Genomic DNA, 25902 nt, shown 5'->3' with positions numbered 1-25902 from the left:
ATAAGCGGAAATCCACCTAAATGACGTAAAGAAAAACCTAGTCAACAACACAAATGGTATCTCATTTTGCCCTCTCAGAGGAAGCAAATGTTTATTCCAGAAAGTTCAATTATAAGTTCAGTGTCTTCACATTAAAGACTCAGGAGACAGTTACCACTCCCCCAAAACATGCACACAGAAAGACATAAACATTCACAATTCAACTTCATGTGTAGAATGAATTGCTGATCACACTGAAATGATGTAAAATACCTGGGAGTGAGAATAGCAGTGTTTGCACATTTTCTAGAACACTGCAAAATACTAACTACCATATTTAAATTGCAAAACTATGAAATGCTGAGGAGACTTTATCAGACTAAATAAGAGCACAATATTTAGTAAGACAGATGCTATTTTATGGAGTTAATGACTAAAGTACTCGCTGAATTGGGTAGCCCTAACACAGTATGGCAGACAGCTTCGGTGGTTTCTATATGCCATGGGGAAAACACATTTACTAAACTAGAAAGAAATTTTCTATGCTTTCCTTTTTCCCCAGCCAGTTCTATTCAATAACAGACCAGAAAAGGAGAGGACTCTATTTGTATTATATTCCCCGCATTATGGTCCCAGGGATATAAAGGGAAACCAAAAGGCAGTGAGAAAACAGGGTCTCTGCATTCCACTGTCCTGGAAGATGGCACAGAAGATGAATATGGGACAGCTGCTGGGCTGACCTGATCTCCTCCTCCTTCCTCTTGTACTTTCTTACTTGGGTATTTTAGGGATTCTGCCCTCTTCCCCTTACATTTCTCAGTGAATGACACTACCATCCACCATGATCCTCAAGTCAAAAACCTAGGAGTTCTCTCTTAAAGGGAAACAAATTGCCTGCCCTCACGTTTCCGGAGAAGACAGAATGTCCACCGCACTCCCCAGGAGGGAAAAACAGAAAAGGAACAGTTTTGGTATCTGTGAAGGATGTTGTGATGTCACATCCATATCATCATTAGCCATCTCTGCCTTGCCCAAGATCATACCTCCTTCCCTCAGTGGCCACATTGGAATGTGGATGCACGCAGAGGCATAAAGGCCCAGCCCTCCTGTCCCAAAGCAGGAAAGCTCTGAAGAGTCTCCCATCTCTGTTCCCATAGGCACTGCAGAAGTTTCCATTGAGACTGCACTGTAGCTGAGCTTCTCCCTCTGCACAATCCCGTGTCCTTCCTTTCCCCTAAACAGCTGTCACTCCCTACACATTATCTCCATTTCAAGGCCAGATTTCTAGAAAGCCCAACCTATGACATCCAACTCCCAGTCCTGTCACTCTCTTTTCCCCGGAAGAACTGACCTCATTGGTCAATTTGGGAGAAGAAACTAAAAAAAAAATTCCCCTCCCAACTTTTTTTTTTAAATATTTTATTTATTTATCAGAGAGAGAGCACACTTACAAGCAGGGGGGCACACAGGCAGAAGGAGAAGCAGGCTCTCCGCTGAGCAGGGAGCCCGAGGCGGGACTCAATCCCACGACCCCGGGATCACGACCCGAGCCGAAGGCAGACGCTTAACCGACTGAGCCACCCAGGTGTCTGTCTTTTTGACTTGCCTTACCTGTAGAAAGGGTGTGTTCTAGTCTACCACTGCACCACGCTTAGCCAGGCAGGCTCATTCCCTGCCAGGCAGGCCTACTGTAGTCCAGCTAAGCTGTGACCAGCTCACTTGTCTACCACAGGCAGATGAGCTCAACTGAACCACAGACAGAAGCTACCTTCTTAAATCCATTTTAAGAGTCAAGGGACGGATGTCTGACATCCATCTACCTAACTCTGATGTATCTCAATAGTTCCTAACTCAGAAGACCTAGGTGTTATTAGTTCCCTAAAATCTTTCAACACTATCCTAAACTGCTCCCCTATCCTTTCCCTAACAACTCATCAGTACCAAGTCCTGCCCTCCTATACTTTCAAATACATTTTCAGCACTGAAGCTACTAATTCACATGTATATAATGTAAGTGCCCCCGCACTCCCATTTAAACCCCTCCAATTAAATTCCTTGCTTTAAGGGCGCCTGGGTGGCACAGCGGTTAAGCGTCTGCCTTCGGCTCAGGGCGTGATTCCTGCGTTAGGGGATCGAGCCCCACATCAGGCTCCTCCGCTATGAGCCTGCTTCTTCCTCTCCCACTCCCCCTGCTTGTGTTCTCTCTCTCACTGGCTGTCTCTCTCTGTCGAATGAATAAATAAATAAATCTTAAAAAAATAAGTAAATAAATAAATAAATAAATTCTTTGCTTTCCAGGTTGAGGACACACTTTACTAGGGGCCATTTGAACCTTCAGGATCCGGCCTTGTCTACCTCTCATGCATAGCCAGTATATCATATATGGGATAGCCCATTCTTATTACCATTACCAGGAAGAGCTTTTATAGCTTTTTCTCTGCCTACTCTCCTACATGCACCTCAAATACCTTTCAGTTCTTCCAGTTCCATGACCACCTCTAGCCTCTGCCTCCCAGGGAACTCATACCTCATGATGCAAGCTCAACTGTCATCTTCTGAAAGCTTTCCTGACCAGCCCTGCAAACCTCCCCAACTCCCAACGAGGCTTTTTTTCCTTTTCACTGGGCTACCACAGTACCTTCAATATGCTGTCCTCCACTCCTTCACTTGTTACTTTGCAATAAAACCACTTGATTCTGCAAGGCAAGATCTTTATACTCCCCAATATCTGCTTGTACATGGTAGGTACTCAGGATATATTTATGGAATAAATGAACGAAGGACTGAGAAAGACTAGAGGAGAGCAAGGGAGAAAACAGGGAGGGATACCAATCATGACAAATGCCCCTCTCCCAATGCCACAGTTAAAATACTTTCAGTAGCTCCTTCCTTTGCCTTTACTAATTTATGAACTCACAAACTGGCATACATGGCCCTCCAAAATTTTTCCCCGTTTTTTTCTAATCTTAATTTCTCCTTTTCTCCATAAGTACCTTATTCTCCAGCCTAAATGGAAAATCATTTTTTTTCTTGACTATACCCAACCTTCTGTCTGTCCACTTTCTTATTTCCAAGTGGAATCCCACTCCCCCACCACATACACACCAGGGTTTACCATCTAAAATCCTACTCCTTTATTTACTCATTCAGCAAATAATCATTGAATTCTTACTATGTGGCAGAGACTGTTCTATACTTTTAGAACAAAGTCTCTACTCTCATGGAACCTGTAGCCTAGATGGGAGGGAACGGACAGACAGAAAAAAAAAAAAATCATATGTCAGGGGTGATCAGCACTAAGAAGAATAAGTCAAAATAAGGAGATTGAGTGCCTGAGACAAGATGATGAGGAAGGCCTCTCAGATAAGGTGCTATTTGAGCAGTGGCCTGAGAGAGGTTCTGGAAGGAGCCATGTGGCTCTCTGGGGAAGAGCTGTGGAAATAGTTGCATACACTCTAGAGGGGAGGTTGCTGGGTCCAGGAAAGTCACACTATATTTGAAAGTTCTAAATGTGCAGAATAAAGTAGACAGTTCATAATTTAAGGGGAATTTTCATGGGGATGAAAATGAAAGAGGTATTTTTAAAAGAAATGTATAAGACCAGTCCTTTGTGATTGGGTAAGCTGTAACATGGATAAAGATGTTAATTGCAGTGATGTTCAACGACTGGGCTTATGCCATTATTGTGCAACTATGGAAATGAGTGTGAGGTGAAGAGCATATTATGAATTTACTTCAGGACCGTGCAAAAAAAGTAAAACAGATTTGAGGCTATGAAGGACACCTTCTTTATTTGATTCATTTTTAATATATTTTTATTTATTCATTTAATTTAATCCATTGAATGAAATGGATTATCTCATTTAATCTCCCAAAAAATTTATCAAGTAGAAACTGTTAAAATCTCCATTTCAGGTGAAGTAAGGCTCAAATAAATAACTTCAGTGAAGCTAATGAGATGGAATAGGGATGTCACAGCACTCCGGCCGGTCTTAAGGGTTAACTTGCTTCAAGGTAGCACACTCCTCGCATGCACTGACTCAAGGCCCTTGATCTGTAACAGAACTAATTCACTTTCTTTGAGATTTGCAGACCACTGGCCTTGGGGAATAAAGGACCAGAACGTTCCCAGGGCACAGTGGCCAACAAGTCTGTTTGAAGCCCCCTTAGCTTTCTGATTAGCCCAGCAATCTTTTAGCAAAATGTTTTTCATTTTTAAGGTTATATAAATGACTTCACTGACCTCCCTCAGCACATCTGTAGACCATGCCCTCCTTTGCAGAAAGAACAGAGCACTCCCACACAACCCCTGGGTACCAAGGATTCAGATGTTCCTGCACAACCCCTTCTGGGCACCAAGGAACTAGAACTTCTTGCACAACCTCCAAGCACTGAGATAACTCTGTAGCTGGCATCACCAAGTCTGCACATAACAAGAAATGTCACAGACCACTTCACTCCCTTAAATGATTAAACCCCTTTAAAAATCTCCCAGCCACGCAGAAACCTTGGGAGTTGGCTTTTAGACAAGAGTTCACCTTCTCCCCAGCTGGCCAGCCTCCTGAATAAAGCTCACACTCCTTTACCATAAACGCTTGTTTCTTGAGTATTGGCCTTTGGAGCAACGGGCAGACGAACTTGGCTTTCGGTAACAGGGAGGCAAATTAGGTCAGAGTTGGTCTCATTCTCTCTCAAGTTTCCAAACATTGTGTTTGCTGGTGGACAGAATACAAAGAAAGTATATTTCAACTTATCTATAAATATGAATGCTAGAAGTTTCCTAGCTTTTATAAGAAAAATAATATAATTTATATTCTAGGAGAACTATGTGACCTATATATGCTTTAACCTTTTTGTCCAATTCTCTTCCTATAAGCTCTGCAGGCCCTGGTCCTACCACTTGTGACACACCTTCTGTTACTCCAAATGTCCAGCGTCTGAAATCATAATCCACAACAACATGAAATGAGTCCACTGGGGTGGCTGGGCTGCTGCATGTGCCTTGGAGCCCCTTCTCACACCTTGTTCTTTCTCACACAAGCTGAGAAAGGAAACAGGGCACATTTTAAAGTGTCCAAACTTGTATTACTATTCCAACAGTGTGCTGGAATGTCTCCTGTAGAAACCTGGACTTGTACAAGGCTCTGGTATCTGCGGGTATCTGCCCAAGTCAGCATTTTCCAGGGGCCTCTGCTGAGGGGTTGGAGCCAGTTCACAGGCTCCAGCCGGTTCCACATCCCGAACTGGGGTCTACCTGCCCTATTACCTGATATAAAGGTGGGTGAGATGCCTCCTGGGTCCCTCGGCATATGCTGCTGGATCCCACAGTTCCCACATAGGCATTTCTCTTTGTGGATGAATGTCGAATTTTAAATGTTTAGCAGGGACAAAAATGAGAACGTCATGCCACCATGCTGCTGCCGTCACCCTCCAAGGAGGCCTTCTTTAATACACATCTTCATCATAAGTGGTGGTGGAAAAACAACTCTGAATGAACTATGCAACTTTTAAGTAACTGTAATTATTTTGTCAAATTCACTATTGATTCATACTATCCTTTGAGTAAATGAGATTATTTTTTTTTCTTTTGCAATTGTGTATGTGAATACCTGAGTTTTGAAACCCTTTAAGAAAATAGTTTATTAAGCCCCAAAATAAGTCTGTTTTCTCCATTAGGACGCTGTTGTCTGCTAGTAAAAACAACTCTAAACCAAACCTGGCTTGAACAGGAAAGGGAATGTACTAGAGCATTGAAGTCCACGAGAGGCTTGGTCCAGGGGCCAAACAAAAACCACCTGAACATGACCGTCTTTCTCTTTTTCTCAGCTCTGTTTCCTCAGGACTAAATTCATTCCCAGGCAGGCTGTAGCGGTGGACCCACGATGACTGACAGCAACTTCAGGGACTACCTAATTCGTGTTCGGCAGGAAAGATAAAACCCACTTCCCAACTGATCAAACAAAAGTTGTAGGACTGAATTTCCAGTGTGGGCTCTATGTCTATCTTGAGCAATCGCTGTGGCCAAGGAAAGGAAGAGGTGGTCCTGGTTAAGCCAGGCAGGACTAACCCCAAGACTGTGGTGTGGTAGGTCTCACCCAAGATGCACAACGCACTGCTGAGAAATGCATGGTACTGTAGGAAGGTAAGAAAGGAGGGAGATGGATACTGGGAAAGCAATTAATAACTATCCACCAAATGCATGAATATAAAAATTAAAGAAACAAAGAAATTGCAGGTTTTAGAAAGTCAAGCAAATAGAAGATATTAGTATTGTGTTTGTTATTTCAAAAGTAAAACCAAGACAAAAGAGACAGCAGTCATACAGGATTGCCAATGTTTTGCCAGAGTGGAGCTGTGGAAGAGAAATCTCCTGCATCCCCAGCCTTGCCCCTGAATTTCACCTTGCCTCTATTTATTGTCTTTCATTAATTGCCCTCAAGAAATATGCTATTTTCCCTTTTAAATTACCATTCAAACTTGGACAATAATTCTTTCCCTAAGTTTTAACATCTGAGCTGAGGCAGGTTAGCATTTTCAAATCCCAAATAACACAAAAACAAGTAATAATGGAAATTACCAACAATGTAGAATCATGTTCCCAAAGCATCAGTGTCTGCCCCTTGGCTGACCACTCTTTAGTGCAGTTGTTCCAGCACCAAACCTACTGTCTCTTCTGACTCCCTTGCCTGTCTTGCAACTTGGTATACATCATTTCTGAAACTTGGTATACCATCATGTCTGAAACCACTGGTTTCCTAAAAATTCACGACACTCCCTGTACAATGCCTTGACAATGATGTATTACACCAAAAATAACAAAACATACAAGTTGCGGTTCACTCTAAACCCACTGTGTATTAGAATTTGATACAAAGAAAACTCTCGTGGGATGGTTTAGCCTTTTTGGCTAATTGGATGAAATACCCACACACATTAAAGAGGATGATCTACTTTACCCAATCAATTTAAATGTTAATCACATTCAAAAATACCTCACAGAGACACCCAGAATAATGTTTGACCAAATATCTGGGCACCACAGAGCCCAGTCCAGCAGACACAAAATTAATGATCATAGATAGATGAAACCAATGGAGAGATTTTGGATCATAGGTGCACATACAAAGACACTTGACTTATGAAGTTAGCACCATACATCAGCAAGGAAAGAACTTTTCAGTAATGGTGTTGGGACAATGGGTATTCATGCAGAAGTAAAGTGAAAGTAGATGTCTACTTAGACCACACAAAAAAAACAATTACACCAACCTAAATGGAAAAGGCAAATCAATATACTTTTAGAAGATAATATGGAACGTTTTCATGACCTTGAAGTGGGGAAAATTTTCTTAAGCAAAATACGAAATTATTAAACACAAAGGGAATGATTGATAAATTTAACTACAATAAAATTTAAAACGTCTTCCTTAAAAGAAAGAAATGTAAACACAAACCACAGAATGGAAAAAAATAGCTGCAATATATATAATAAGATGGTACCCAGGGTGCCTGGGTGGCTGTTAGTTAAGTGTCTGCCTTCGGCTCATGATCCTGAAGTCCTGGTATCGAGCCCGCATTGGGCTTCCTGCTCTCCCTCTGTGAGCACTCTTTCTCTCAAATAAATCAATAAAATCTTTACCAAAAAAAAAAAAAAAAGTGCCCAAATTCAGTACATATAAAGAATTTCTACAAATCAGTAAGAAAGACAGCTAAGTAGAAAATTAATTAAGAAACTTGAACAGGAATTCCACAAAACAGGTACTCAACTTCAGGGAAAATTAAAACCAAATACCACCACACCCATCTACCAGAATAACTGAACTTTAAAAGTCTGACAAAGCCAAGTAACCAGGAGGCTATGGAACTCTTATACACTGATCATAGGAACTTAAACTGGCACCACCACTGTGGAAAACAACTTAGTATGAGCTGATACAATTAAAGATATGCATATCGAATAACCTATAATTCCACTTTTTTTTAAGAATGCTCTTTATTTTCACAAAACAGGGCATGCGCAAGGCTTGTTCACAAGTATTTGTTTGAAGTGATGTACAAAATACATTCTCTGGCTCTCCTGTTGCTCTTCTTTTCCTTTGTAGTTCTTTATAAAATACATGCTTTGAACCCTGGATATGCAGGAGAGAATGTTACAGCAACTCTGTTCCCAATTCTCCCCAAACAGAAACAAATTCCCATCAAAGGCAGAATGGATAAACTGATACATTAGCAAAACAGAGTACCACACAGTAATGAAAATGAACAAGTGACAACTACATCTAAGATCATGGCTGAATCCTACAAACAATTCTGAACAAAATAAATCAAACACAAAACAATATATAGTGTATTATTTCATTTATATCAAGTCAAAATAATAAGCCAAACTGCATAATTAAGGGGTAAAATCATAAAGCAACATAAAAAGACAGGCTAGTGGTTACTACCAGAGGGAGACAAATGAGCATGTAAACAGAAAGAGGCACCAGGGGGCAGGGAGCTTAGAGGCAGGTAATGCTCTGTTCTATTTCCTGACCTACGATAGTCACAAAAGTAGTTACAAAAATAATTGCAAATTATTTTGCAATAATTTGTTAAGCTTGTCTTTTGTGCTTGATGCACTTTTCTACACGTTTTTTAGATTCTGTAATTTAAAAGTTGTGTGTTCTTTTAAGAAGAATGAAGTAGAGGACTAAAGCAACACAGGTAACATTTGGATATTACTTAGAACTGCATTTTGAAAGGGAATAAAGATGAAGTAAAACCCTTTTCACTGATCTCCGCCCTGGTATTCTGTTGTTTTCTTCTCATCAGAATAAAATTTACAGAGGTATGGTCTTGCCCAGAGAAGACTGGTATCTCCTATATTTGGCATGCCTGGGTATCTCCTCCTGGATTATGACCTCTCAGAACAGACTTTTTTTTTTAATGTTTTTTTATTATATTATGTTAGTCACCATACAGTACTATCTTTAAATCCACTGCGATATCCTCAGCCTCGGCTGTAGTGCCTGACAAACAGCAGGTGCTCAAAAAGTAGCTGTTCAGTTGATCACCAGTAAAACTAAGTTTTTCAAGAACCACGTATTCCGAAAAGACGTGAAAGAGTCCTGTGACTTCAACAAATCTCTAAACTGTAAGAACAGTCACTGAGGTGGTTATTTGATGGGACATTTGAGGTTACCAGTAAAACTTCAAAAACAGAAACAAAAACAAACATGCTGTATTAATGTATTTCCAACATATTAACATACGCTAACATATGGCCTTTAAACAGAATTTTTATTTCATCTCTGGTCTAAAAATACAACTCATACAATTCAGTCTAATATTTGTAAATTCAATAACCTGAATTTTTATCGAATTTTAGAATTTATGGAGGAAATTCTTAGTTTTTGACTCAGGCTGTTTGAATCACACTCCTTGAATTGTAGCAATCTGGCTACTTCTTGCATCTCCCACTCAACCTATTCTCACCAAGGTCATTTCTCCCAAGTGGCTAAATCCAAGCACTGCTTTTCCGTCCTTATCTGCCCTGTCCAATACAGTGGCCACTAGCCACATGTGGCTACTGAGCACTCCAAATGTACTGAGTATGGTAAAGGTAGTAAGTTTTAAATTTTTAAAATTTTAATTAAATTTAAATTTAAAAACTGACACTTCGTTCAGTTATAAGTTTCTTTGTAACAATTTGGGTATGTGAACCTACTTTTTCAAATATAAATTTTATGAAATTGAAATACAGAGCAAGAACTTCCAGTGAAATTCTAGCATCTTAATATGTAACATGTAGATGTAAAGTGTAAGTGCAACGCACACACTGGATTTCAATGACTTAGTATGAGAAGAGATTATAAAATAATCTCAATAATTTTTATATTGATTATATGTTGAAATGATAGTATTTTGGGTATACTGGGTTGCATAAAATATTAAAATTAATTTCACGTATTTTTGTCTCTTAAAGCAGCTACTGGAGAATTTAAATTATCTATGTAGTATGTATTTTATTTGTGCTGGACAGTCCTGCACTACAGCATTAGATATGAGTGACCACTCATTCCTTCTTGAAATGCTGCTGGTTTTCTCCGTCTACACCTCTGACTCTCTGTTTCTGACCCACAGTGTAGCTTATTTTTGCACTCACTCCTTAAATGCCAGTGTCTCCCAAGGTTGTCCCGAAGCTCTTTCCCATCCCCATGCCAGGTGCCCTCCCTGGGCAATCTCACCCTCACCCAAGGCTCCACTGTTTCCAAGCCCTGAGGACTGTCAGCCCTCTTATGTGTAAATCAGCTCACTCTTCTAACAACAGTATGTTCAACTCCACCTACACCTAAGTACATCTGCACTTAACCTGCCATTACATCTTTTGAATATTTACCTTATTCATATCATAAATCTGGCCCCTCTTCTCCATTTCATTCAGGGCTGTATGATTTCTCACCTTCATCACTACAATAGCTTCCAAAGTGCTATACCTGCCCCCTTTCAAATCAACTTCCTTTTGCTGTTAAGTTTCTAAAATTTACACCTGGCCAAATGATTTCTCTGTTTAAAATAGTTTGGTTTGGGACGCCTGGGTGGCTCAGTCATTAAGCGTCTGCCTTCAGCTCAGGGCGTGATCCCAGTCCTGGGATGGAGCCCCATATCAGGCTCCTCCGCTGGGAGCCTGCTTCTTCCTCTCTCACTCCCCCTGCTTGTGTTCCCTCTCTTGCTGGCTGTCTCTCTGTCAAATAAATAAATAAAATCTTAAAAAAAAAAAAAATAAGAAAAATAAAAAATAAAATAAAATAGCTTGGTTTCCCCACTGTCTTCAAAATAAAATAAAACTTTTTTTTTTTTTTAAGATTTTATGTATTTGTCAGAGAGAGAGAGAACACAAGCAGGGGGAGCAGCAGGCAAAGGGAGAAGCAGGCTCCCCACTGAACAAGGAGCACGATGCGGGAATCGATCCAGGACCCTGGGATCATGACCTGAGCAGAAGGCAGACTCTTAACTGACTGAGCCACCCAGGCATTCCAAAAACTTCTTATAAATATACATTAGGCTTCATGCTTTATCACCAGCTGTACAAAATCCCAAGCTCAAGCATTATCTAAGTACCTGCAGTTCCCTGAAAAGTGCATTGGCTTTTTCACCACCATCTTTGTGCATGCTGTTTCTGCTGACAGAAATATCCTTCCTAAAGCTCTGTCCCTGCCCTCCTAGCCACCCTTCAAAACTCAGCTGGAATAGCACCTCCTGTAGGACAGATCTACAAATCCCCAGGTCTGAGCAACTGCCCTCTACATCACCATCACACCTATACATAGCTCTGGTTACCAGTCTATGGATTTCCTGATGGCAGGAGTTAAGATTTTAAGTTAACCCTCCTGTGCTACACCTATAGACATATATGTTATTCTACTTCTATAGCCTTGTTTTTCATACCTTTTCTTCCCTAATTCTACTTATCGGTTCCTTTCTTTAGCTCTTTACAGTAATTTACCTTCCAGTTAAAGTTTGCACCCTTTCCTTCCCCCACCCAATCCTTTTCACTTCTGTCCCTTCAATTCTTCTTTTAAATCTAACAGAAAAATACGAACACTGTCTTTGTCAGCTCTGTCAGCAATTTTGTATAAAACAAGGAATGGTAAAAAGCAGTGAATGGAATGATATCACCAGTTAGACTGATAGACAAAACTGTATGCATTAACCTGGGTGGGTGATTTCATAATACTAAGCAGCTAATCTGAACCATATGCATACTAAGCGGAGTCTGACAGGTATCAGTGAGTCCTTGGGGTTATTACAGCAGGACAGTGGGGGGTATGAGAAAAGAACAGGCAACTTGCTGGTGATGAGGCAGCACAGCCCAGCCTTACAACATTTGCCAACTTGTGCCTGCCCTTCAAGAGAAAGCAGAAACAGACAGGGGGAATGCAGGAAGCTGTCAGCTATGTGGCCTAGCACAGTCAAGGAACCAATCTGACTGTGTGAGCAGCAGTAGCCAACAAGTACCAGGTGCTAGTCTGAGCACCCTGGCCTGGATACCAACTTCAGGATATAAAACAAAGACAGCAGCTCCCAGGGCACTTCTGAAGTTTCATTTTTACTACAGATTAGATCCTGGGAGAGGCAGAGAAATACTTAGAAATTATGTAAGTATTTAAACTGGGTTGATAAGGAGAAACAATTTTTTGAAGGATAGCAAGTGCTAGAAGGAAAGAGAGAACATTCTTTTCATTACCTGAAAGTAACTTTTCAAAATCACACGTTAGGTCTTCCAGGCATGAAAAAGTTCACCCTAAAGACTCCTATCATCTGGAATTCACAATCAAGTAAAAATAAAATCTCTTGAATAACTTTACACCCAGCAAGATAATGGAACAGTGAAGACTGTATTTGAAAAAGTTTCTAAAACATCATAGAACTGGACTATCAAAGGAGCACCTTTAAACAATCAATTCAGTGCAGAGCAGTGCAGGGCAAGATTTACTCTTACCCGTGTCCAGGAGTTAAGTTTCGATTCTTCAGAATTCTGGGGTTCTTTATTAATCAGACAACATAAGCACCACATTAGAATTTTTTGGCTTTCATCTGCAAAAAAGAAAACTAAAATAAGTAGGTTTTCTCAAATAGAAAGAAAAGATAATCAGTATAAAAATTTTTTAAACACTGTATTTAAAGGAAATATATGTATTATATTTTAGAAAAATCTCAAACTACTAAGGTCACAGAACAAGCATCTAGGACCACGTGTGAAACTTAACTTCATGGGGTTTTTATTCTTGCAGTTTTGGGATCACTTATGCTTAACCCTTGTGTGGTCGATTCCCTTTCTGATACAGCAACAATTTTTAAAGCCAAGAGAGAATGACAAATAACTAAAAGAACTGTGCTTTTCTCAAGATCAGTTCTCTTAAAGCATATTTCAAACTGTTAGTAATTTCAAACTTTTTTTTAAAGGTAATATAACTGTTATAAGCAATAGTCAATATTTCAGTCTTAATCTTTTAATTTTCTATTTTCCCAAAACACCCTCACTTGCTAAAAACAACTTTAACAGAAGGATTGTTTAAAAATATATTCTGTTTAGTACTAAATGGTTTGGACAAAATAGAAGCCTCTTACATGTTCCTTATACTTTACTCTAAAACTTAAAACTTCACCAAATATGTGATGAAAACGGTGAACTTTTGAAATCTTATATTTGGCAAGAATACGTACTCAGTGAGCCATTTTCTTTTTCCTCGTTTGGTAACTGAGTCCATTCCAGTTGGAGACTTTACAACACAACTGAGAAGCAAGAATGATGCCTAAAACTGAAGATGTCAGTACCTACACGAGAGCCAAGCAACGGTGGCCTTCATCCCAAGGCCGTGGAGTGGAAGCTGAGGAAGCCCAGCACCTGGAATCAAGCCTCTGTAGAATCCCCTGATGCCCCTTACCCTCTCATCTTCTACAGTCTCATAAACACAGCATTTCTAAGAGCTACAGTAACAAGAAATAAGGAAAATATAAACTGCAGTAAGCTACCCCTGCATTTTCAACCATACACCAAAGAACACTAATAGTAATTGTTTATCAAACCCACTTTTCCCTCATAAACATCGTAAGTTTATGCTCCCCTAATAACATTTCTGAACAAACTTTATCGGGGATTATTTTGAGGGACATTGATTTTTCTCCTTTTTTATGAGCTCAGATGTATCACCGGCTTGCCTATTATAGGTTTATTTCATGAATCATGTCATTTAACCTCTGAAGATCCTAGGATTCTTCAGGTTGAACCAATGCCACTGATTAAAAATATGACTGCTGTACTTCCCATGCTTTAAATATTAGAAGAAATTCTAACTATCTTCATATCACAGAGCGTCAGACACATCCAATGATATGCTTATTACACAAGTAGCTTCCCCTGTTAGAAAAAATGCAGCCCGATGGGGAGCATTTCCAAAAATCAGACACTCACCCCTAAAAGAGGAGGAGGAAGAGGACAAAAAGAAAGAAAATGTTATTTTATGGAACTTAAATCATCTAAGATGGAAATTTTCCCCAGGTGTTAAGTGAATCTGCACATTTAGTTCAACAAGCATATCATTTTTCAAATTTTTCTCTCAAAACAAAAGAAAAACAAAAACAAAAACGGAGAGCAGCCAGAGAAATGTCAACCCAACCTTTAGGAGGTGCCTTCCTTTGCCCAGAGTTGGTGTACTGAAATGCACTGCTAATGAGCTTATTTTGCTTTAGGGATTTACAGATGCAAGCCATCACTCGCTATTCATGAGTGCCACCAACACTCACTGCAGGGAAGAAGGCATCTGTCAGGCTCCTCCCGGAGGCCCCTAGATTCAGAGTGGACATCCTGCAGGGCAGTTAAGTGAGATGGGAAAACTCCTGGGATTCATCGTGCAAATAGTCAGGGCCAGCAGATCTTTGTGCAAATTTGGATTCTAAAAATGAGTGGAAGGGAAAAGAATATACCAGCATATATTTGCCACCTAGTATTTTTTTTTTTTGGTATCCTGAGCTAAAATTCCAAATGAAAGCTAAATTAATTCTTTAAAATTCCTTAATCTATAATTTAAAAGTGTGAAGGCAGCATTTTATAAGACAATATTTACTATTTTAAGCTGCCAAGTTTGGGGGCAAATTTTTATATAGCAATAAATAGCAAATAGTGAGGTCATAGCTGTTATGCTTAATCATGAGGGCATAGCTCAAAACAACCGGCCAGAATCCCAAGAAGGTGGGAGCAGTAAGTTTATGTAGAGAACACCCCTGAATAAAAGGTGTTCCCTCTCTTTCCGTTTTTTCTCTCCTCTTCATGGTGTCTTCAGTTCCAAATCCTTCCTCCTTCTTTATTATCCTTATTTCTGATCCAATTCTCACTTAACCTTAGGAAAGACTTAACCTTTCGTGGACAAAAGTACCCAACTAGCAAAACAACAGTAGCAACACAGGCAAGACTTGATTCATCACAGAGTTCTGTTGCCTGTCAGTCTCCACTGAGCTCAGAACCCAAGGTACCTCTCAAACAGGAAGCTGAAATTTAACAGGCAGTTCAAAACATAACAGGAGCACTGAAACAAAAGGAGATGAAGGATTTGTTTCTGGTTGTCAGAGGAGGCAAATGTAATGGGGATAGGTGCTAAGGAAAGATCAAAGACAGATACAGGTTTAAGGCCATACAGATAAATCAGTCCAGCCTCTCTCGCTTTTACAAATAAGGAATCTGAAACCTAGCGACTCTGGTGGCTTGTCTCAGAAAGTCCCATCTCATCTACTGTTCCCTAAGAGTTGGCCCCAGCTCAAGATCCCCTGAAAAACTCTCCTTTCTTTCTCAGCTCCCTGTTCAGAACTCCATAAACACAAACCATTTCTGAGTCAGGCTGATCTGCTAAGGTCTCTTTTCTCTGTGACTGGATGCTTCCAGAGAGAGGAACTGTAGCCATGTTTTCCTAGGCCTTGCATATTAAAAAAAAAAAAAAAAAAAAAGCTTAGTAAATAGCTGTTCAGTGAATATATATATATATTCATGTGAGGCTGGCTGGTGTTAAAGCCAGAACTGGACCACTTCAACCACAACGGTGTGATCCACAGGACAGACCATTACAACAAAGCAGGCTTTAGAGGGGTGGGATCCTGCCTTTTATTAGTTTTACATTATGGGGAAAGTGACTTCCTTGCTCTAATCCATAATTACCTATCCTGCAAAACCATCATCAAGTAAATATTACACTAGCTAAAAATACAGCCAAGTCAACGCAATAACCCTCAACTATGCACCTTCAGATGTGCCTGCTCTACCCGTGCTAGGCCCTAGGATGGCAAAAAGAACTAAAACCACAGTTCCTGCTCTTGAGAGGCATTCAGTCCTCCAGGACATCAGACAGGCAAACCACCGATTACAAACAGTGTAGTAAGTGTTACAATTAAGGGAGATGCGGTCAGCTACGGAGACACTAAGAGAAGTTCCTAACTCAGCCCCAGCAAAACTATTTCATAGAAAGGTTAAGAGGACAGGAGATGAAAACAGAGCTCCAGGCAAAGGAATCACATGTCACAAGCTCTGACATCATGTGCCTTCAAGTCACTGTTAGTAACTCGACCTGGCTACCATGCGTGTGGTGTGCCTGCGGAGGATTACACAGGAAATGAGGCTAGACAGGTAGGCAGGAGGTCAAGAATGGAACATCTACCCCAAAGTGTCCTTAAATTCCTCTTTACCTTGGGTAAAACCACAATGTCACCCCTAAATAATGTCAGGGCCATGGGAGGATTCAGACGCTGAAGAATGATTTTATGCATGGAAAACAGTAGTATGTGAATCAACATGAAATTGTGAAACAGGAAATTATTTCATTATTATAACCATTTCACAGTGAATTAAAAATAAGGTTATGATAATCATCTGGAAGAGTCTACTCTATAATACAAATTCTATTTTCTTACGGATCTGCATGTGTATAGGTGTGTGTATGTACATGCGTGTGAAATTACCTATATGAACATATATGGATAAGAAAAGGATGCCATCTTTTCTTTTCTTTTTAAGGATTTTATTTATATATTTGAGAGAGAGTGAAAGCAAGACAGATCACAGAGGGAGAGGGAGAAGTAGGCTTGCAGACTTGCCGCTGAATAGAGAGCCTGATGCGGGGCTCGATTCCAGGACCCTGAGATCATCACCTGAGCGAAGGCAGACTGTTAACTGACTGAGCCACCCAGGTGCCCCGATGCTATCTTTCTAATCAAACAATGAGTAAATCTTAATCGTTGTTTTGTAAACAATGGGACAAAAATTTATGATTTGAAGCTCTGTATATTGTTAAACAATGCAAAGATTAAAATTATCTTTAAAAGTTTGTATTTTGAGAAGACAGGCTTTGGATTCTTACCAAATGCTAAGATAAAAGGATTCCAGCAAGTTTTTGCCAACAGTTGACCAATTGTGGGGAATCTTTCAATGATCGTATTTGAATCCTGTAGAAGAAAATTATGTTTTGGTCAATAAAAGGACACCACACAACTTAGAAAGTTGAACTGACACTACAGGTTGAAGGAGTCTGAATACTTAGTATGTATTTCAGAAAAGCAGGAATTTCAAATAAAATTCAACAAGTAATCGCCTTACTTCATCCTTAAACCACATCACCAAAACTAAGATGTACAGCACATTTACATAAAACCAATCTTGTTACAAAATTACCTTTATTTTACTCATACCTAGGAAGGGCCAATTTGTTTAAAAATAACAAAGAATGTATAACAGTGAACTTTTAAAATACTGTGGGTGAGTAATATCTATATAATCCTATATCTTCATCCTGGTTTTTTTACTCTACCATAGGAGAGGTTCCTAACTCAACTTTACTAGGGCTATTTCAAAGAAGGCTTGGGAGGACAAGAACTCCGGAACTTGTAAAAAAAAAAAAAAAACAAAACAAAACAAAAGCAGCCAAAGCATAAAGATATATGTGTCTGTTTATTACTATTTCAGTTACTATATGCTAAATGACATCATACTTAACTCTATAACAACCTGAGACCAAAAAAAAAAAAAGATCAACCAAATAGAAAACAGCTTAAGATTAACAAACTACATGCTGTTGTACAACTGGCCCTCTTCCCACTTCTTTACCTTTCAAGAAAGTTCAAAAATAAGACCTAAATGAGGTAACATGTATATAGGCTGAAATGTAAGCTGCTGCACCAATAAATTCTTCACATTTGTCTTAGCATCAAGGCCAGTCCTGGACTTTCTGGGACCAATTTAAAGCCAAGTTGCAAAAGTCCTATTACAGAGAAACAATTTTAAAAGGTAGCAGACTCTTGCTCATACAGACTCTTTCTTTCCTTCCAGTTGCTAAAAAACACATGAACTTGTATCGTCAACATGAATAATTCTTCAAATTTCTGACTTGCTTCTTTGATTAAGGGAAGAAAAATGTAACACAAGAACACCTATATTAAGTGAAAATTTCACTTTTCATTTTGAAATTAGAAAGTAAGTATAAAGTAAGTATAAAACAAAGAATATTTTCATAATATGAAAGCATGTTAACTCATAAAAATATCCATTGCAGTAAAAGTGAGAAATCATGTCAAAATGAAAAAATATCAAATTTTGAACACATTATACGACAATCGCGAAGACACTCAAAATCTTAATATTCACCAGAAAAGACCACTTAAAATATTCAAAAAAAGAGATATTTATCTTCTCTTTGTAGAACCTACTTTAGGACAGCATTAAAGAAAGGGTAATGGCTCATTCAGTTAAGCGTCCTACTCCTGATTTCAGCTCAGGTCATGATCTCAGGGTTGTGAGGTCAAGCCAAGTGTTGTGCTTCACCCTGGGCATGGAGCCTGCTTAAGATTCTCTCTCTTCTGCCCCTCTGCCCCTCCCCGCCCCACTTCTCTCCCTCTCAAAAAAAGAAAGAAAGAAAGAAAGAAAGAAAGAAAGAAAGAAAGAAAGAAAGAAAGAAAGAATTTTGGAAAACTCTTCAATATTTAAGAGATGCAAAAGCCTTTAAAAGAATCCCAATTATTACCTGACAATAAGTGTCAAAGTCTTCTTTTTTTAAAAAACAAATTTATTGGTCAGGAAGTCTCATATGACAATGTGACTAATCGAGAAAACTGAAATCATAAGAAATCAGAGGTCAGGAATCCACCCCCTGTCTGTATTACCTATGGATAATTTGTCTTTCTAATCCATCAATACATCAGGTCAATACCACAAGTCCCTGACCCCAGGTAACATTCAGGCTTGGTTAAATGTTATAGTTGAGACTCGTTATTTTGGTCCACCACTTACCATCTCTTTCAAGACTTCATACAACTGCCTCAGGAACTCCTGAAATCGAGGCAGGTGAAGGCAGGTATCTTGCTGGGTTTCCAAAGTGGAGGCCTGGTCCCACAGAGAAAGCTTCTGCATCCAAAACTGATAATCAGAAGAAAAGCCTACTAAATCTTGAGCCATCTTGGAAAAAGGGAAAAGGTGATGGACTTTCCCAGTGGCCTGCCAAGCACTGAAGGAAACTGAGCACACATCAAATCTAGAAGAAAAGGGAAAAATGAAACATTTTTAAAAGGATTTTTATTGGTGACTTCATATTCCACTGATGAGTGAGAGGGGGAGTACAAGGGACTAAAATAGAATGCCTTCTATGGAGTCATCTTTGAATTATTTTAAAACATGTCACCCAGCTGTAGCTCCAATTTTCACCATCTGAACTTTTTACCATGAGTAATATTCCACTAGAAGTCATTATACCTTCACAGACACATGCTAATTATGCACAAAAAGCACACAGCTGATGATACTTTATATCTTCTTTTTAAGATTGAGCTATTTTTAAATGTTCTGAGTTCATTTGGATATTTTAATGTAATGGGAAATCAAAAACATCCATGGGTGTTTAATAATAGTCTGTGTCTAGAAAATGTTTTTGAAGTTTTCATGTTTTATATGCATTTCTGGCTTCTCATTTAGGTGTTAAAGAAAATCTCTATCCCTACTGTCTACTGAAATTTCTTCCCAGTTTCTCTTCACTTTTTAGGAAAAAGTAAAATAACTCATTCCACATGCCTCGATTTGAGCAACTGATTTAATTAAAGAATAGTATATATGCTTGATCTCAATTCAATCACAAGAAGAAATCATATTTTAGTAAAATATGAAAAACTGCAATTACTGAGGAGGTGTACTAGTCCTAAGGGATAGAACATAGCCCATAAACCTGACTCCCCTCACCTGAAGTGCATGTTAGAAAGAACCGTGAAGTGGCGCAGTGAGCGTGGGCCTCAGGCAGAGCTGGCAAAATAAGCCCCAGGTGCCCCAAACCATCCCAGCTCCTTGCCACCCTCACTCATAAGCAGCACACTGGCCAGAGGAGGGAGGGCTGCTTCTCAACCGTGCAGGCTTTTACAAGGTCTCCGACTTTCTTGGGGCAGGGATGATATTCAGCTATCTGATTTCAAAAGACAGCTCTGCAAACGGTGAGTGAGTTTAAACCTTCAGCAGCAATAATTAACAGATAAAATGGTCCCAATTAAGTGCCAAAAAATCAACAAAGGGGGTTTTATTACTAAAGAAGAAAATCAAAATTTTTAAGGAAATCATACAATTTGGTTGCAGTACAAAAAACTCTAGACCAGGAAGGTAAAACTTTCTAAACAGTACTAAAAATTTGGTCTTAAGAAGGACCATGAGAAAAAAAAGGTTTAATCATAGAGGAAACATATGCATCCTGTCGAATGGCATATAGTAGCCAAAAATTTATTCCTTCTCCCTGATTCCTCCCTTTCTCTCGTTGTCCTCCTCATCCAGGGCATCACCAACACCTGTCAATTCTACTTCCAAAATAAAAATGCGTGATTTCATTCAACATATCCACTTCTTTACAGCTCCACTGCTGCATCCCATCCCGTCCCCATCCACTTCTTCCCTAGTCTTCTACCTGGTCCCACCTGCCCGTCTCCAATTCCTTCTCTACAGTCCACAAAAACAACTTTCCCAAATGAGAATCACACCCAACACACTCCTGCTTAAAACCTCCCCCAACTTCAAAAGCTTCCTGGGAAAGAAATCCTGACTCCCTGTAGAAAAGATCCTAGCTCCTTCCTGGAGTCTCTGAAGTTCTGCAACAACTTAGCTCTAGTACCTGCTCTCATTTCCACACTGCCACTCCTCCTCTGCGCACCATCAAGTCCAGGCCCCTCCTCTGTTCCACCAACACATGGAAACCTTCCCTGCTTCACTGCTCTCTGCTCATTCCTCCACAGCTCTTATCCCATCAGTAAGTATTTGTTCACTTAGTTACTGCTTCCTCCACTGGTATATAAATTCCCTGTCTCCTAGAATTTAACAAATGCCTGGCAAACAATAAATATTGGATAAAGGAATGACTAATTCACTGATATTTTTCAAAGTATAGTTCTAAACTAAAAGTCATAACAAAATGCTTTTCCAGATATAGCAATTTAATTTTTAAAAGGTAACTTTCCCAGAAAAAAAAAATTTTTAAGGTGTTATCTGTGTGAAATTTAATTATCAATATCCCATTTTAGAAATACAGTAATAGCTTATACATACATACACTTACTATGCTCTTGACAATATATGAAATAGTTCATGCACACTAGCTAATCTAATTCTCCAAGCAACCCTATGAAATGGGCACTATCATCCTCATTTTACAGAGGCACAGAAAGATTACATAATTACCCAAAGTAAGATTATGTAAAAGCCCAAAGGAAGTAACTGCTAGTAAAAAGCAGAGCTACAGGTTGTGGGATTTGATTCAGAGAGTCTAGCTCTAAAGTCTGTGCCTTAAGCAAGGAAATAAACCGAAGAAACTAATGAATTCCTTACATAGTTCATACGGTTCTAGACAAGACCTGTTTAGATATTTGGAGACACTAAACTGAAGACCTTTTTGGTAGAAGAGACAGAAAACGTTATTTTATTATAGCCAAATTACAAACAACATTTTGCTTAGCAATGGGAATACCTCTGATCGTTTCAAATGGAAATAGCTTTAGGGATCATGCAGCCATGGTCCTGAGGGGCTGTTCCTGTCTGGGAGAAGATGGTAAAGGCTGGGAAACAAGGGTGACCTGATTGTGATACTTATCAATGGGAGTGCTGCTGGCATTTAGTGCCCAGGAGCCAGGGATGTTGAATATACTGCAATGCATTGGGACAGAAGCTCATGAAGAAAAATGGTCTTCCCCCAAAGGCTGATGACACCCCTACTGAGAAATGATGACCTAATCCAACACTCTGGAATGGGCATCTGTTGACTGTGCCTGTTGAGCATCCCTCCTCCCTTCTTCTGGTTACAACACCTTACTGTTCCTTGAGGAAAGAACCTCTCCTCCATTCCACAAGTCTTGGTGAGCCTATTAATCAAGGCACCTTGCAGCGTCAGACAAGAAGTGAGATGATGATTCAAGTTAGGCAAACCAGACCCTGTGCTGGGAATCTGAATCTTGAATAGATTGACATAAGGACGGAACTAAGTCATTCCAAAGACTCTCTCAGTCTAGATCCCTAAGGCCACCCTACAACATGTCCTTAACAAGTTATAGCTTTCCAGCTCTCTATTTTTTTTTAAAGATTTTATTTTTGGGGTGCCAGGGTGGCTCAGTTGGTTAAGCATCTGCCTTCGGCTCGGGTCATGATCCCAGGGTCCTGGGATTGAGCCCTCAGTTGGGCTCCTTGCTCAGCAGGGAGCCTGCTGCTCCTCCTCCTTGTGCTCTCTCTCTCTCTCTTTCTCTGTCAAATGGATGAATAAAATCTTTTTTAAAAAAAGATTTAATTTTTAAGTAATCTCTGTACCCATCTTGGGGCTTGAACTCACAACCCTGAGCTGAGATCAAGAGTTGCCTGTTCCGCCCACTGAGCCAGCCAGGCGCCCCTCAGCTCTCTCTTTAATTCTGTCCACTATCCAGGGGCTTTCTGCAAAATCATTTTTTTTTTGCAGCCCCTAAATTAACCACTGTTGATTTCTGTGGTTTCAGAAAAAAAGCAACTACAAACTGATATAGTTTCATATATACTGATATAACATTTAATACAAACCAGATAGTGGGCTGTAGACAACAAACCTTTGAAGAAAAAAGAGGAATTTAGAACTGGTTACTGGGGCAAATCATGGAAAATGGTAGGGAAACTTCTGTTAGTATTAGGGTATTGGAAACCAGAAGTCCATGGAACAAGAAGGTAATTCAGGTCAATGAGGTATTGCCTATGATCAGGGACCCTACCTCATTATATTCTCCTAGTAGGAATGTCCAAGTGAAAGACTGGATTATCAAAAAACGATGTCTAGTGATCTGCAAAAAATGCCACCTCTCCAACCAGGAGGCCAGTTGGTCTTAGTCAAGGATACTGGGCTATCATAAACATAATCAAATGGTGACTCCAACTCAAGCTGTATTTTCAGATGTGGATCCTAACTGGAGAAAACTAATACTACCCCAGGCACCTAGAATGCAGTTATGAAGCTGGTAGTAAATGTATTTCTCCATTGAGATAACCTGAGGATGTGAGAAAGCAGTTCACTCTCACCTCTCTTGAATGTATCAACCCAGAACGTGTATTACACTAGTCTACCATATTGACATTATCAGGCTGACAGAACCTAGAGATTAAGAAGACACAGGTGCCTTGCATGTATTCCAGATGATGGCATATAAATCCCATGAACATACAAGGCCGGCCACTTCAAGAAGTTTCTTGTGATCCAATGGTCCGTACCAAGTCAGGATATGCCCTTTAAAACGAGGATAAACAACAAACTAGTACCAGTGGTTGCCTCCAATGTGGAGACCTGGATGGCTGGATGATAACTGCAGAAAACAAACTTAGGTTTTACTGCCCACCTTTTTGCACCTTTTCAAAACATTTAGCTGATATCTCTGGGATTCATGAACATAAACTTGCATGGGTTTTAGACCATTTATCTGCTTCTACCTATTTTCTGGCAATGAGAAATACGGGTAGGGCCCGGAGCAAGAATCACTGCCAGCTGGTTCATGCTAAAGTGCTCTGCCACTTGGCATATATGACCCAGCAGATCCAATGGTGTTTAAAGTGTGTGTGGAAGATCTGGATTCTGGGCAGATCCTATAGCAGGCCTCAGTGACTGGACTGAGATCGTCCAAGCCACAAAGCTGGGTGTGCCCACCAGTACTCTATCATCATGTGCAAATTACGCCTGTTTGAGCAAAATGCATGAGTGAGGTTTTTGGATGCTATCTGTGTATGTCTTTCCTGCTGTGTCATATAATTTTTTAAAATTCCCTTCCCTTTCATTTTTCCCTCTCCTACTCCTGCATAGAGTATATTATTAGTAGATAAATTTTCTAAAGTCTGTAATTTACTGACTATCACAACAGAGATGGGAAGAGGAACTAACATTATCCAGAAATCTTGGACCTGAAGCCAGAAGCATTAACCAGGAATTACTTCAGATTATCTCCCTTTTTGAAGGGACAGCTAAATTATGTTAGTTGGAAGTGTTTTAAAAATTGTGTAGACAGCAGTAGGTCTGAATGTCCTGAGTAACCAGCAAGTGCAAAGTAGTAGGTATCTGTGGTTTTTGCCCACCTAGTACCCTTTTCCTTTTCCTTTAATATGAATGCACCCCATTTTTGCTCTGAAGAAGGGCCTTTCTTCCGTTCCATATAGTCTTACTAAGACTATGGATCAAGGTGTGCCTCCTTAAGAGTGAGAGAGTTACAAAGGTCTAACAGATGAGACTAACAGCTAGGAAAGAATGCTATGCAAATAAAATAAAGTTGATGTCTCTTTATCTGACACCACTCATAAACAGCAGACTTTTACCCAATAGAGAGAACAGCTTATGATGATCTCACTTAAGGCACAGGCTATGTGGTACAAGTGAACTTTTGTTTATGTTTCTTTTTTTTTTCCTATTTAATGAGAATTTTTAAATACACCAAAAAGCAGACAAAACAGCCAAATGAATCCCTATGTACCCATTAACTAGTTCAAGCAAATCATAGACATCATACCAGTTTACCCAAAATACTTTGATTTTTATCTCTTTTTTCTAAGGATTCAAAAAAAAAAGAAACTTAACTATGCTTTCACACCCAATACTACAGCAATGATCATCTAATAGCCCATCTGTGTTCAAATTTAAAATTTCCCTTCATGTTGGGTTATTTATATTAGGATCCAAACAAGATCCACACATTGCATATATTCAATATTGATATTTGTCCTTTAATCTGTAACAAAATAATACAAAAATAAGTCTCCCTTAATCTGTAATAATTACCAATAGAAGAGGCTAATAGAATCTACTGTATTGACTAATAGAATCTTTCACACTTGTACATTTGGCTGACTGCATTCCTGTGGTGTTAGCACGTTTTGCTATTCCCTATATTGCCTACAAACTGAGAGCATGATTTAGAGGTTTTTTTAGATTCAGGGTCAATCTTTTTCCAATAATACTTCATTTGTAGTGGTGTGTGCTTTGAACCAAACCAGAAGGCACATACTGGTTGTCTCATGTACCATAATGTTGAAACTGATCACTTGTTTCAGGTACTGTCAACCTAATCCATCCATTTTAAAGTTCACCATCAACCCTTTCCTGAATGGTCTTCTGAAATGATGATCGTTTTAGATTAGGGGTTGAAAAACAATGATTTTCCTATTTTATCCATTCTCTTGCTTTTATGATGTTTCTTGATGTATCAAAGCCTTATAGTTTTAGGTAGTAAGAATAACAATCTTTTCGTATGGAAATCCAATGTATGTCTCTCTAACCCCATGAAATTGCCAAAAGAACCCCCTTTTGGAAGTTCTTAGTCTCTCCCAGCTTCTCAAGAACTAGCAACGCCCTGAAGGTATGAAGCTGTTAAAGAATCTGCTCAGTACCTTCAGCACTTCCTTTCAGGCCCGGGCTTAACCCTTTGAGTACTGAGTATCTCTGCAGTTTTCCAATGGCTTCAAAAGGTGTTTTATCTGGCTCTTCTAGGCACTGTAAATAGCTGGAGGTAAAAGTGTATCATAAGTTCTCTTGATTAACCAGGATAGGTGAGGTAAACAAAAGCATGTACAGAATATATTTAGTGTAAACATAGTTAATTAAAATTGCATCCAATTTCAGTCCTACTTCAGATAATGGTAGACTCTACAATTGAGACCAACCTACCTGCAGAGTGTTATTCTATAAGGCTACATGGAATACAAAAACATAATTTAAAAATCATCAAGGAATCAGAAAGACAGTGTGAAATTATAGAGAAAGATCTTGGCACATGGGTTACACAGGTCTAGGGATGCATTTCTGATCCTGAAGATGCAGTTAAAAGGTAAAAGTTAAAAAGCTCTTTGGGGCACCTTGGCGGCTCAGCTGGTTGAGTGTCTGACTCTTGATTTTGGCT

At 39.4% G+C, this 25902-nt stretch overlaps 1 protein-coding gene across 8 annotated transcripts in view; it reads right to left on the bottom strand.

Moving 5' to 3' along the window:
* FANCC (FA complementation group C) overlaps positions 1-25902 on the bottom strand; it is a 265947-nt gene that overhangs the window by 151023 nt on the left and 89022 nt on the right. For 6 of the 8 annotated variants that reach the window (XM_040620151.1, XM_040620149.1, XM_040620153.1 and 3 more), the window contains 3 exons: positions 18788-19028; positions 16866-16950; positions 12464-12558 (listed from right to left, as the gene is read on the bottom strand). In XM_040620151.1, coding sequence (XP_040476085.1) covers positions 12464-12558; positions 16866-16950; positions 18788-18952 — 345 coding nt within the window. In that variant the 5' untranslated portion in view covers positions 18953-19028. Of the gene's footprint in view, positions 1-12463; positions 12559-16865; positions 16951-18787; positions 19029-25393; positions 25507-25902 lie in introns of those variants that run through there. The other 2 variants (XM_040620150.1, XM_008711802.2) reach the window with 2 other exon arrangements.

The sequence above is a fragment of the Ursus maritimus genome, unplaced genomic scaffold (genome assembly GCF_017311325.1).
Source record: "Ursus maritimus isolate PB19 unplaced genomic scaffold, ASM1731132v1 scaffold_34, whole genome shotgun sequence".
Classification (NCBI taxonomy): Eukaryota; Metazoa; Chordata; class Mammalia; order Carnivora; family Ursidae; genus Ursus; species Ursus maritimus.
This window is presented reverse-complemented; position numbering and strand designations above follow the sequence as displayed.